Source organism: Heliangelus exortis, chromosome 20, assembly GCF_036169615.1.
Source record: "Heliangelus exortis chromosome 20, bHelExo1.hap1, whole genome shotgun sequence".
NCBI lineage: Eukaryota > Metazoa > Chordata > Aves > Apodiformes > Trochilidae > Heliangelus > Heliangelus exortis.
This window is the reverse complement of record NC_092441.1, coordinates 3029540-3043688: the sequence shown is the minus strand read 5'-3', so window position 1 is coordinate 3043688 and position 14149 is coordinate 3029540. Positions and strand designations below refer to the sequence as shown.

The 14149-nt window shown below is 38.2% G+C and overlaps 1 protein-coding gene across 3 annotated transcripts in view; it reads right to left on the bottom strand.

Moving 5' to 3' along the window:
• The window catches only part of PRKCA (protein kinase C alpha), a 125401-nt gene that overhangs the window by 70679 nt on the left and 40573 nt on the right, over positions 1-14149 (bottom strand). For all 3 annotated transcript variants that reach the window (XM_071763870.1, XM_071763869.1, XM_071763871.1), the window contains exon 3: positions 6214-6296. In XM_071763870.1, the coding sequence (XP_071619971.1) occupies positions 6214-6296 (83 nt within the window). The remainder of the gene's footprint in view (positions 1-6213; positions 6297-14149) is intronic.

The window sequence follows — 14149 nt, the reverse complement described above, 5'->3', positions numbered from 1 at the left end:
TTATGCCTGACTGTTCCTAACTGCCTCAAACCTCATCACTGCAGTCAGGTTGCTTCTTATCCTCCTTTTTTTTTACAAGGTATAGAGAATTTTCATAAATCTCCACTTTTAAAGACACTAAATGTAATCTTTCCTTAAGATAATTGACACCTCTATTCAATCAAACAATCAAAATTTGCACTTCATTAAAAGAAAAAAACATGCAACAGCACCTTTCATCATAACTTCTAAAAACTAAATTAGACATCAGATTTACAAAAATGCTTTTTTTTAAAGTCAATTTTAAAATTATATTGCTTCTAGTTAGGTTAGAGTTAAGGTTTTGAGGTTTTTAGAAACTTTTTGATTACTCTACAGGAAGTTAATAATTTGCTATTATTCTCCTATTTCTCCAGTGCCAATAGGGTCTAACCTAAATAGCCACCAGGTTTTTAAAAACTCTGAGTTTAGGGCTTTTTGTCCTCTTTTTTTTTTTTTTTTAAAGAAAAAAAAGAAACATAAGTAGCCAAAGCTATGCATATGTTTTTATAACTATTTTTATAAAGGTTTTTATCTCCTTTCTGGTCCATTCTTTGCTGGTCTGATGCTCTTGTTGCCATAGAAACAAGACCTAGGTGCCTTTGTTACAGATTACAATGGTTTTCCCAACATAGAGAGGTGTCTTTCATGCCTTCGAGTTCCTCAGGTCCCCTCCTCATGGGGACAAAAGGAAAAAAGGATAAATCAGCCTCTGACTCTTCTATCTAACTTCTCATTACCAGAACTCACGAGATGCTTTTGCTTGTAGTTTATGGGCTCAGCCTGTGATCCCTAAGATGCATTAATTACATGGGTCATGTTGCTGTTTAATTCTTTGCAAGGGAAGAGCTGGAATCAAACAGCAAAAGGAATGATGAGGGGCAGGATATTGCTTCCTACAGAAAATCAGGATTTCATTTTTCAGCTGAGGTAAGGTGCTGTTGGTTTAAAACCTGTTTGCATCAGCTTTCATTAGATCATTATAACATCCTGACCAATTATAAAAAATGAGAAAATGTTTTGTTTTCTCACAGTGACTTCATGGAGTTCCCAGTCCTTGATATCCCTGCCTCTTTCGAGACCAATCCAATCTTTTCCAAAGGCTGCAGGAAACCTGAGAACTCTTCGGATCTCTTGAGAGGATCACCCCAAGACAGCCAAAATGAAGAGGAAAGAAATAAAAGAACACAAGCATGGCCCAGAAGGAAACTGAAGTGTCCTGGTTCATGCCCAGCTACCCCAGTGCTTTCCCAGGAGCAGTCAGAAAACCAGAGCTCAGAAAAGGGAGCCTGGATGTCTCGACCTCCCCTCCTTGCTTTTCCTCTTTCATCTCCCTATTCCTGGGTTGAAACACCTTGATAAAAGCATCTTGCTCTCTCCTACAGAGCCCAAGCTGTTCTTTCTTCCCCCAGGCTACAGGAGTTGTGTGATTTAACCTAAGAAACAGAGGCAAAACCAGTTTAACCCCTCAGCAAATTTCTCCCTGCAGCCGAAGAAAGAGCTCCCAAAAATTCACCAGGAGAGGTGTGCTCTCCATGCTCTAGAATTGTTTGCAGCATATGGGACCTACAGTGCTTTGCAAAATTAGCCCACTCCTTTGATTCCAAATTAAGATTTCATCTAATTTTGGTGGAAGAAAAAAAAAAACCAAAAAAAACCACCAGTGCTAAAAATGTTTGGCATTCTCCGTGGTTTACTCAGTGGTCTGTGACTGGGCACGTTCCTTCTAGCTAATAAGTTCAGTGTGCCTTCATCAGAATTTTTATTTTTGTTTGTTAAACACATCATTGTGGGGGTGGAACCTGATGGAGACACCTATAGTACATTTTGCACATGACACCTTGTGTCAGAAAACAGATAATTAGTAAGTCTTGAGCATTCTTTAAACACCAATACCACCTCGTCCTACTCACATCCAGCTTCAAGGTTGATGCAGCTTCTGCAAAGACTAAGATGACAAATAAATGACTAAATTCAAGTTAAATTGCCCAACTGAATATCCTCAAAAAATTGGAAAATAAGAGTTGCTGGAATAATGTCTACTCCAATTTGGGGAATAAAAAAAAAGTTTTCCATGTGAAATTAGCACCCAGCAGATTGCTTAATCAGTTGCAGTTATTGCCACTAAATCTGCAATCCTATCAATAAGAGTTCTTTTTACTATTGGGAATAACTTTGCTGAGAGTTCTTCTTTTATGATATCACTGCCTGAAATTGTTCTCCAATGGTAACTTATGAAAATCACTGATATTTTTAGATTTATCATTTATATTGCAGTACTGCCTTGCTTTAACTATTAACTCTTACAAGGATCATTTATGTTGTGCTCTGTAGTGCACAGAACAAGCCTACAAAATACAAAATGTATTTTTAGGGTGCAGTTGTTCAGCATTTGAATTTTTCAGGACTGGGAAAATAATTTTTTTTAATCCCCTGTACAAAAAGCTTTCAAGGGCTGCAGTGGAAGACCTCAGGAAATGTACCTTTGGAGTCACCCACTTTTGTAGGCACTCACCCAATTTTTTTCCACCCATTTTCTGCAGATGGACAAAGTGAGAGGGTCAGTTCCAGAATTCACTGGAAGGGCAGAGGGAAGGGGTGAGGATTTTTAGTAGTTACAGTAGTTTGTGACTCTGTTCCTTTATAATTGAATTTTGTTTTCCTGGAGGATCATCCCCTTGAGCTTAAAGCCATTAAAAGCTGCAATAAATGGAGCTCATGCTTTATTTAGGAAGAGAAGGTAAAAATTTATTCTCAGGAGATGATAAATGCAGAAAACTTCCAGCACCTGAAAGATTCAAGTAACCTGGAAACTGCTTCCAGCTACTTAAATGATGGCATCCAGAGTGCCAAAAAACCTCTGCCCAGCCAGCAAAAAGCAGGAAAAACCTGTGTCAGAAGTGGTGAGCAGTAAATAAGCTGTGGCTGGGTCCCCAGCAGAGGGAAAGCACCCACGGGCAGGTGAGGAGCAAATCTGGGAATCTGGGAAGTACCTGGCAACTGGGGATGAACAGAAGGCAGAGAGGGTGACACATGGCTGGGGTTTGGCTATGGAAATGGGTGGGAAAATAGCTTTTGGATTCTGAAGTATCCACAGAGGGAAGAGGAATGTCAAGGGATGTAAGATGCTGCCTTACAAGGAGCATTTGATGGAGGAAACTGAGGCACATCCTCCCCACCCCACAAAACCACCTTCAGATGTCAGCACAAAACAAACAGAGCCCTTTTTGGATGAGTTCCTTCTCTGACTTCCCTCTCTTCTGTTAATTGGAGTCTGACACCAAGGCTGATTTTGTTTAAATTTCTTTTTCAATATACTCAACTCCCCACATTTCATACCAAGCTGTACACAAGGCCATTGAAAAACAGTTTAATCAAAACAGAGAAATCATATAAGCAAAATTTTTTGATTGTCTGAATTCTTATTCCTCTGAAACAGGATATTGTTCCCCAGACACCAGCATTTCAATCAAGGACAACCTCTTTGTTCACAATGATTATTTTCTTTTTGGTGCAAGCCCAGACCTTCCAAGCTCTGATTTCAGCCAGCCTGAGTAACTCAAAGTTAAGGTGACTTTAAGCTTTTCTCTCTTTTACCCTCACCTTCCTTCAAGGCATTTAATTTTAAAGTAATAAAACCAATTTATTCCCTTTGTTCCAGCAATCAAATATTGTAGCAAATAGAAATGTTACATGAGGAGAGATTATTTGTACAGCACTAGCATGATGCAGAGCACAGGACTTTTATCCAGCTGAGTAGTAAAAAATTATTAAATACTTAGTTACATGGAATGTAAGAAAGGGAATAAGGAAAGATCTGTGGATAGCATAGTCTGGAATCTCTTTTGTTGTTAAAGATCTAGAAATTAAAAAAAGAAATTAAAAGAAGAGCTTTCTGTTGCAACAGTTAAATATCTTGAGAGAAATGCCTCAGATTTTCAGAAGCATCCCCCCTTTCTGCAGGGATTTCTGCAGCCCAAAAATGCTCCAAAGAGCTCTGAAAACACTTGGGTGATCCCAGTCTGGCTGGACACAGTTTACTTGGAAAGGAAGAATCAAGCTGCTTGAACAAGAGCATTATTTTGAAATATGTACTTTGAGCACAGCCCTCAGCCACAGCTCTGCACTCAGCTCCATGAAAGTCTGCATGGTTGCTTATAGTGATGCTAAAAGGACAGTGCACAGGAATTTAAAGTTATTAAAATATGTAATAAATAGGATTCTAACCTATAATTATTCTAACTTATAACTATTGCTCTGGAAATTCTCAATTAATGACAATATTGTTCTTACAATTAATGGAAAGGCTACACCCTGCAAAGGTGCTGGAGAATTTGACTGCAAATTAATTGTGCACCTGCATGAAATAATTTAGAAAATTAATTTTTACTATTTAAAAACTGCTAAGTGTTATGTTAGTACAAATATTTCATTTGTGCTAACTCAAACAGGAAGAAGTTCCTGGGTTTTAAAAGGGTAGACATTACAGTCAAGCATTTCAGCAAATTAATGCCTAACATTCTCCAATCCTCTTTGTGTAACAGGACCCAGTAATGTAGCACTATTTTAATAAAACCTTTATTTTCTGTTTGCTTTTAATCTTCAAAGTGTTTTTGAGATACTGCTTCTGTGTAAATGTTGAAAAAGATCATTTCATAACCCAAATGCTAAAATAAAGCATTAGGCTGATTTATTTAATCACCAAGGCCAAAGCAGCATATCAGGAAATGCAGTCAGCAATATTAAAGACTATTAACAACCTGCCACGTACCAGATCCTATAACCAGGAAGAGATTCTTGATAAAATTAAATGGTTTCACAAAGAAATGTGTGTTCTCCTTTATGAACTTCAGGTAAAACTGAAATAATGGAGCAGTTCAGGAGTTACCAGAACAGAATATGGGGAGGTGAAAGAAAGGCTTCAGGTCCAAATGTATTTTAAATATCATTCCATTGAATTTACTGATTATATTTCAAGTACTAGGAAGCTTCTTCTGTTCTAAGTTTGAAAAGTCTGTAAGTTTGAAAAGCCCAAGCAGAGGTCTGAGTGGGGTCACCTAAGATCAGGTTTGTCCCCAGCTCTGTTTCTCTGGGCAGGAGAAACTCAGCAGGGCAACTCCTAACCCAACCATTCTACTTCTGTCCCTAAATTTAGATTATGTGAAAGATTTTAAACCAAACTGGCTTTAAAATACTTCTCAGCTCTTCAACATTTGCCCAGATTTAAATTTGAAAAGAAGAAAACTTTTTAATATGAATTTTTCCAAACCCACTTGGAGCTTCTGCCTGCATTTTGTTCATTGACCTCATGGCTAGAATATTAAACCAGTTCATGGGGAGCTCATTAAAACCTCACAAGAAAAGTCTTCTGCTGCATTTCATCAGTGGAGATAATAACCTACAATCTGGAGCATGAATATGCTGTAAGAAACAAAACAGAGCCATTCAGAGAAAGAACACTCAGAATGCATTGTTCTGATAAGCAGATGTTAAATTACTTCACTGTAAAGTGGAATTGATAAAACCCAAAGAAATGTTGTTTTCCTGCTGCTTCTTTCAGCAGGGTGACACCAAATTCCTGTACGTGGGTCTCAGCCCATGAGCAGATGTTGAGAGGAAAACCAGGTTGGGGACCAAAAATGCTCCATGGATATTAGAGGTATTGACAGAGCCAGACAGAATGGGTGTATCCTGACTGGCACACTAGCTCAAGCATGAATATTATTCAGGTTTTGAAAATTTATCTCAGATAAGCCAGCTGGCTCATGATTAAACTCTTATCTAAGTGAAGATATAGGTCCTTGTGTACAGGGAGGAACAGGAGCAGAGTCAAGGTATACTTTGAGATAAGATGGATACAAAGAAAGCTCAGAAAATACCCTGGAAATTGTTAATGCCCAATACATCCAACTTAAAGCAAACAAAAATAAAATGCTGACTTCATGCTTGGGTAAATACCTCAGGGCTGTCACATTCTGAGGGATCCTGTTCGTGGTCACATGTTCCCTGGTACTTTTCCTACCAAAATTAGATCTTACAGTCCATAAATACTCACTTCAGGACTGTTAAAAACCACTTGAGCTACAATTCTCATAAAGATCCTATTGGTATTTTTTGTGATTCATTCTAGCAGTGAAGTGTAACTATATAAAAGACTGGAAAAACACAGGATTAAATAAATGTCAGTGGACTTACATCAGTGTCAGGTCCCTTGTCAGCTCCAGGACAGGAGAAGGTAACAAACTCATGGCATCTCTTATGAACCACAAAACAGCAAACTAGAAAGAAAAGAGAAGTCAACAGTTAGAATGGTATATATTGGGGATTTTTTATTTGCTGTTGTAACAAATATAATTACAAAGGAAAAAAATAGTGAAATATAGTAAAATATTTCACCTGTCAGACAAGGAAAGCAGAGCCAAATGTGAAATAGACACAAGAAAGCCAGACATCAAGCAACCAATATATACCAATTATAAACCAATATACATAATTATAAATATTCAATATTTCAGGCAGCCCAAAATGTTAAAATATAGTGTAGGATGAAGAGTTGTATGGAGTCAGATTTCCTGAAGCTAAAACCACATCTGTAAGAGGAGCTGCCAACAAGCACTCAGGAAAGAGCAGGAGGCACAAAGGAGGAATGGTCCTCACCTACATCCTCATAGCACAGAATCACAGGAGAAAATGGGAAAAGAAAATCAGCTCCTGATTACACTATGACTCCCATTTAAAATTTATGAATGATGCAAAAAGAACTTTTTCTCTCTGAGGTAAGGAAAGCTTCTTTTAATTTACTTCTTTACATATGACCATGTCTATAGGTTGCCACCCAGCTAGGGGTCACACATATCCCCCTAAACACCATAAAAAGAACAAAATGCTGGAGTGTGCTTATTTTGAGACGTGGGTATTTTACCTTTTCACCTTCACTAAAGGTTCTGTCTTAAATTAAAGCTTAGTTCAGATATTTCAAAATTGGGTCACATCTCAACATGACCCAACAATCTTAGAGTCGAGATTGTGAGATCTTCAAATAAACACCATCAAGCAATGACTTGGGAGATTATAATGAAATGATTCCAAAGTAATTAGCAATCTCTTACAGATAATACATTCCCTCAACACTTCAAATTTTGCATTTCTAATACATAAAAATGCACTGTTTCAAAAGACACCTAAAGAATAAATCAGATTTCTATTGATTGGCAAACACTGGATTTCCTCATCTTCAGTGGAAACCAAATAATTTTAATTTTTCTATGCATCTCATTTCATGAGGCCATTTTAACAGCTCTCTTCCCCATTTAAAACTGCTGTGAATTTCTTTCAGATGATGAAGAGAGCTGAGAAAGATGTTACCAAGTGCACCTTGCAGCACACAGCAGTGATTCCACCCTAATGCCAGCCTGGCCTCACCTACACCTTCCAGTCAGCTCCCTGGCTTTAAACAACTTTAATCACCCTGATTTTCTTCTCCAGCTATTTTTCCTCATCATCCCATGCAGCAATTGTTTTTAACTGTTCTATTTCTGACATGGCATTCTTTGAGCAAATGCAACAAAACAGTCTTTACTCCCTTGATTCCCTGCTGACTTCATGGCAAGCAAAGTTCTGGCTGAGTGTTTGTGGCCAACTTTAGTTTGTTCATCCATCTAGATCCAAATGAATCCCACAATTATCATTTTGATGGTTTGTTTCTACCAACTGGAAGGTCACTAAGTGATAATTGCTATTAATATAACTTGCAGCTGAAAAATGTTTCACTTCCAGATTTTTTTTCTGCTTCCAAACCTGAAGACAATAGCTTGATTTATGTTTGCAGGAGAAAATCACACAGGAAAAAAAAATAAATAAATCACTACATCCTTCAGAAAACAAAGAAGTTAACTAATTATGAAGTACCAGAGTCACATCCTATCTCCCAGCTGTTTTTCATAGCATGACAAAGAATTCATTCAACTAGAGACAGTGTCACCCTTGTTTTTAATATGATAAATGATGAGTATAAAGATGGATACGTAGGAAAACCAGAGCCACTCTTTGCTACAGCTTTGTTCTAGAGCTAGAAACACTCCAAACTTCCTTGTAAATGGTGCTAATCAGACTGAAACTGAAATTCAGCTGCCAAAATAAGTAAAAAAGACTGCGTTGTCCTTTTGGACTTCAAGGGGCTCTCCAAAAAAAAGTCACTTATTAAGGCTTCAGTTAGCAGTGATGACTTCTGAACTTTTTAAAACCTGTCTGTTCAGTCTATAAATTGACTGAGTGTTGTGTGCACCACAACATGGGCAGTCTCAATTCCTTTTCCTTATTTTCCACCTGGATTTGTGCTGGTGAACCTAGCTCTGAAGAGCTCAGTTACTTAGTAAAATATTCAGAAGCATCAGACCTGTCTCCCTTGTTGAGAATACTCAAAGGGGAAACAAACAGATTGACATAAAAAACAAACCCCAAACAGTGGAGTAGGCAACTCTCATTAAATCCTAAATCTAAAGGGAAAATAATAAAAGTGAACTAAAATCCCTTGTTAGCAGCCATCACGTGCATACATAAAATATCCAAATTTTCATCTTGAAATGCAGCCATTAGAGTGTTTTTTAGCAATAGTTTTTGAAATACCCTGAATTTCACAAAGCAATACAGAGCTAGAAAAATAATGGAAAAATGTATTTAGTTCAGATAAGTGCAAACAAAATGTTATCTGCTTAAAACAAAATTCCCATTTTTTAGGAGGAGAGACGAAAAATAACTTCTCACTCATTATGTGTTTTGAAAAGATGTTGATAGCTTCACATCACTTATTGCAGCTGCTAAGTGACATTATATTCACCACCTTCTTGCAACGAAAGTCATATTACCCTGCTTTACAGACACTGCCAGGAAATTTGTTGCTTTACATTTTAACAAGAGTAGAAGTAGTCCACGGTCCTGCAAGTGATATCTGGAGGCTGAGAATTAAAACTCAAAAGAAAACAATTGAGTTATTGTCATCTTTGGACATGGTTTGACATCGTGAGGCTGATCAATGGTATATTTAATATTTTTGTGAGCTCTGGACCTGCTGGACACAAATCCTGCTGCAGCCCAGGGAGGGCACAGGGAGGAAGGGAGAGAACAAAAATAGATTTAGTGCTGGTTGTCCACTGCCATCCTGCATCTTCCAGGCTGTTCCCTCTCCCTCCATCCTCCCAGCAAAGCTACAGGGAGCTAAATGGAAACAAGGAAAAATGTAGTAAGGAGCACCCAGTGCATCCTTAAAGCACCAAGCAGAAGATGCACTGCATGATATGTGGGATTTATGATGCAGAACAGGGGGCAATTCATTCTCCCCAGCACTTTCCTGGCAGTGCAGAGTTCTGAGAAAAACATCTTGTTATTAATAATATATATATTGTCATCCTTCCTGGGGTTACAAGGCACAGCTGTAAATTTCCAACTGTTTTCTAAATTATGTGATGGGCAAAGATTATAATGATTTATTGCTAAGTGAGAGTTCTCTGCTAAAGAATACTGTGACTGGGAGTTTTCCTACATGACACAGACTGGTGAGACAGAAATGAAATATTACAATAATAAATAACAGAGGCAATCTTCTCTATTGGGTGATCTATAAAGGAGAAAAACCATGGTTGAGCCCCAGTCCCCCACACATCCTTTAGCTGTGTGTCTGAAGGACTCTACAGCCACAAGCAAACCAAAGAACAAGGGACAAAATGTCACAAGTCATATATGTTACAATTTGGAATGATAAAAAAAAGTCCACCAGATATTTTAAAAGCACTTTTCTATGCTTTTTGAAGAAAAACACAAGACATATTCATGTCTTCCCCATAGACACGAATGTCTTTACTAACCACAGCTTTTATGTATTCTGTAAATCAATCTGTGAACATCAGGGTGGAAAGAATAAATTTCTAAGGCAGTCTGACTGACCTGCCAGGTATAATCTGTAGAGGAATCAGTGAGGTCTTTTAAAGTAATCTTTGACTCATTTTTATAATGGCTAAGACTGTTCTCCCACCTCAAACGATAAAATTATAAAAACTTAAACACTATAAAAATCATGTATTACCTTCCTATCTAAACAAACTTGGAAGTTCTGCCACATAATGAGTTGTCCAACAACAACAGAAAAATATACTCCTCCTGCCATAATTAGTTTCCAGGTTTCAAATATTGATTCTTCCATAGGAACTGGGAGGGGAGGTCTGGTCAGCAGCAGCAGGGAAATGAGTCTGTGTACACTCAATATTTCTTGTTGGGTTTCTGCTCTCAGGTTTTGTCGTTGGGTTTTCAACAAGAATTGATTTTGGACAAAAGTGTAACAAGCATGAAATGACTCTCAGAGAACACTGGAGAACTGAAAGGGCCTCAGCAGTAGCTTGGAGCACTGCATAATTTTTCTGGTGCTGGTTCACATGTTTTGCATTTTCAGAGAGGCCACAGAATTCCCCCAAGGGGCCCATATTCCTGGCTTGGGTTTTTCTGCACAACACCAAGCAATGAATGAATTTGTCACATGGCATGTGAGAGTTCATTCTAGGATTAAATGTAGCAATTACATGAAATGGAAATAAGGTGCTCCTTCAAAACAAACAAATCATTTAAATACCCATTCCACTTGTTATTTAAATAAGCAGGACTGTTTAAATAAGTTTACTGAGAATAAAGTCTGGAGCAGGGAATACTTCCAGAGCAAGAGGAACAATAAAGAAATAGGATTTAGGAATATTTGTCTTCCTCTTCTTCTGAATATTTTTTTTTTTTCCAAAAAAAGGTCAGATGAAATGTTACTTTTGGATGTCATTAGCATCCTGAAGCCACAAGGATTTTTTTAGAAATTCCACTACCCTCACTTTTACATTTATAACACATCAGCTGTTTTTTTTTTTTTTTTGCCAGTGTTTCACCCCAGCTAGAAGGGAGTGCTATCTCCTGGGAGTACCCAGCCTAACACTTACAACTGCAGTATGCAATCTCTCTACTTGGCATTTACACCAACTTTCTCACTAAAGCAGCCTACAACCCAGGGAGATGCAGTCTGTTCCAGGATAACATGGTTAAGAAGTAAAAAAACCTCTCTCCTCATCAACTCAACCTGTTAGTAAGCTTCTTAAAGCTCTTCTAGGAGGTTCCACAGCACCTCTGTGTAACTCATCTGTGTAGTGCTACCCAGGGCTTACTTCAAGGTGTAGTTTTATTTTCACTGCAGTTTCTACACACCTCAAATTACCTCCACAAAGCAGCCAAATCAAAAACCTACCTTGAAGTCACAAGAACAGAGGCTACATGAAATCAATAGTGATAAATTAAGGCTGATCCCTGCTTCTGAGCCTCAAGTCCACCAGTCAATAATTGCTTTGCTCCTCCTGAGGTTCACACATCTGACCTGGTTGCAAAGATTTGCAATTTGTCAGGTTCAATCAGGCTAAATAAGCACGGGGGGGAGGACAGAAGTGAGATTTCCACTGCATATTTTGAAACAATTAAGAGAAAGTGATGGGTAAGGGCACCTATATCTTATTTGTGGGGAAGGATTAGACAGATTTTCTGGGCAGTCTGAGCTACTCAGGTCATTAACTGCTTCCCACCAAGTCCAAAACAGATGGATGGCACTGGTAAGCTGGCTTTGCCAGCCCTAAAGCAGCCTGCAAAGCCAGTCTGGGTGCCTGGCACAGGGTGCAGGCAGATTTTTTTTCCCCAAATAATTTTGGCAGACCTGGGAGTACATCTATAGTACCTACCTGCAGCCATACACAACACAGTTTTGAAACAGTGAAATAAAACCCCCCACTGAACACCTTCAGATTTGTCTGAAAACCACACTCAGACACATTCTGAGTTCTTATTTCTGCCTTCCACTCCAGGAAAAAAAAAAAGTATATGATATTTTTTCCCCTGTTAAATGTAGCACCGTGCTTACAAAACTGAGGAAAAGTTTCTAAATATTATTTAATATCAGCTGAAGTATTCAACACTCTTTCAATCTGCTTGTTAATTAGGGACATTTTAAAAGACAGAGATCACAATTTCTATGTGAAGCCTTTACTAAAATTTCACAAAGCTATTAATGTCCCTCTTTGAGGTGTCCCATTTTATAAATGAATAATGCCCCACAAATCATCTATCAAAACCAGGCTGGAGCAGATTTTCCAAGAACTAGGAAGAGCCAGAAAAGATGACCTACAATCCCAGACTTTTCTTGTCCCTTTTGCAGTTTGAATTCACTTTTTTTTAAAAAACTTGCTGATATTACCATGTTTGATGCCAGCAAAGACACTCTGGGTGTTACCTGCTCTGTAGCTGTGTACAAGGATGTTTTTTCACTTAAAGAACTAGAACAATATGAAAACCTACAAATGGTTCTTGTGAACACTGAATATTAATTTTTCAACTAATTCAGCAGTGACCCTAATAGCAGAAGCCTCAAATAAAGCAGCTGCCTCCAGTTTGATGTATCACCTAATGCAAAAATAAAGAGGTATTTTAGGACTCTCTGAAATGAAGGGATACAAGATGAAACTCATCTCCAGAATGCAGCTGTTGGGGTTCCTTTTGTTTTGTAACACAGCTGGGATCCTGGACACCAACAGAAGGAGAAGAGCTTTGGGAAAATCCCAGTAAATGCCTCCACTTGGTCACATCATCCAGAATGAGAAAGGAATGAGGTCCCCAATGAGTAAACCTTCTCTAAACCCAAGAGCAATTGCAACTTGCTCTCCCAGGCCCAGCTGCCATCATACACCACGTTCTTCCAGTATAGCAGGAAGTATTTTAAAATAAAAAGGTTCAAAAGGTATGGCTGAAATTTTCAAAGGATAAAGAGGAAAAGAGAAAGTTCAGCTCCTTTTGGACACCAAGGATACCAGAAAACCAACGGATGATCCCTTCAGACACTTTTCTCAAAGGGTTCAGGCTGGGGTTTTTCATCTTTCCCACTCATTCTGCTACAGTAGTAGAATTATTTCAAGAAATTGAAGAGATTTTTTTTTAATTTAAATTGTTTACTATTGCTGTTTATCTTAATTATCTTTGTTACCCAACAGATGCCCAATACTTGCTGGAAGTCTTACCCAATTGCATACAACTTATGGAAGGATCATCTGCTAGAAACTTCAGTATCACTTTCCTACTCACATCAGTCACAGAAAACATAGTTTCATCCCCAAGTAACTGCAAGTTCTCAGGAAGAAAAATAACATCCACAGAAATAAAACTCTGCATTAGACCAATTACAGTTGGAAATTTATTGCCAATGTAAAACAAGACAACACACACATAGAGAAAACCCAATTACCCAGTTAATATAATTCACCCTGTTTCTTTCTCCCAATATGTTTGAAGGGCACATTATTTACTCACAACAAGCAGATTAATTTCTTAAGTTTGGTGGTTCTAAAAATCACATGGCTGAGTGAATGACACAAATTAATTCATTCCAAAGAGCAGCTGTGGCATTTATAGGAAATACCTGTGGGCTCAGAGGTAGGCAGTACATACATAATAAAACCCAAAACCATGGAAACGTGGGATTGCATTATTTACATTTGCAGTAAAACATTTAAAGAAAAATATAACTGCAAAACAAATAAGTAGTTAAGGTGGGAAGCAAGGAAACCCAAAACCCATACATTTTGAGCACGGATTCAGGGATATTCAATAATTTGTAGCAAGGAAACCTAAAAAACCATACATTTTGAGCACGAATTCAGGAATATTCAATTAATTGTGCCCCAAAATTTACCAATTCAGCACTAGGCTTTCATGTAAAGTTCTTCCCTTCCACACCCTGGTGCTCAGGGCTTTGCCAGCACTCCTGGGGTCACACTGCAGCAGAGCTGACATAGTGATGATTTCTTGAGTCATGGTTAAGTGACCACTTTAACTTGATATATGGCACATTGCTGTCAAACCCAGTGGCCCTGTTTGCTTGCTTCTGTCTCTTAACATTTCTGCATTCAGTTTTCCTTGGCAAGCTTAGGTTTGAGCTGGATCAGTTCCCCAAGCCAGCTCTCTGCACACAACAGGAAAGTTCATGGAGCACAAAAATAGAACTGCAGGACCACCAGAGTAGATTTATGCTAAATTTATAATAGATAAAGCAAATCTACCATAATGGGTTATA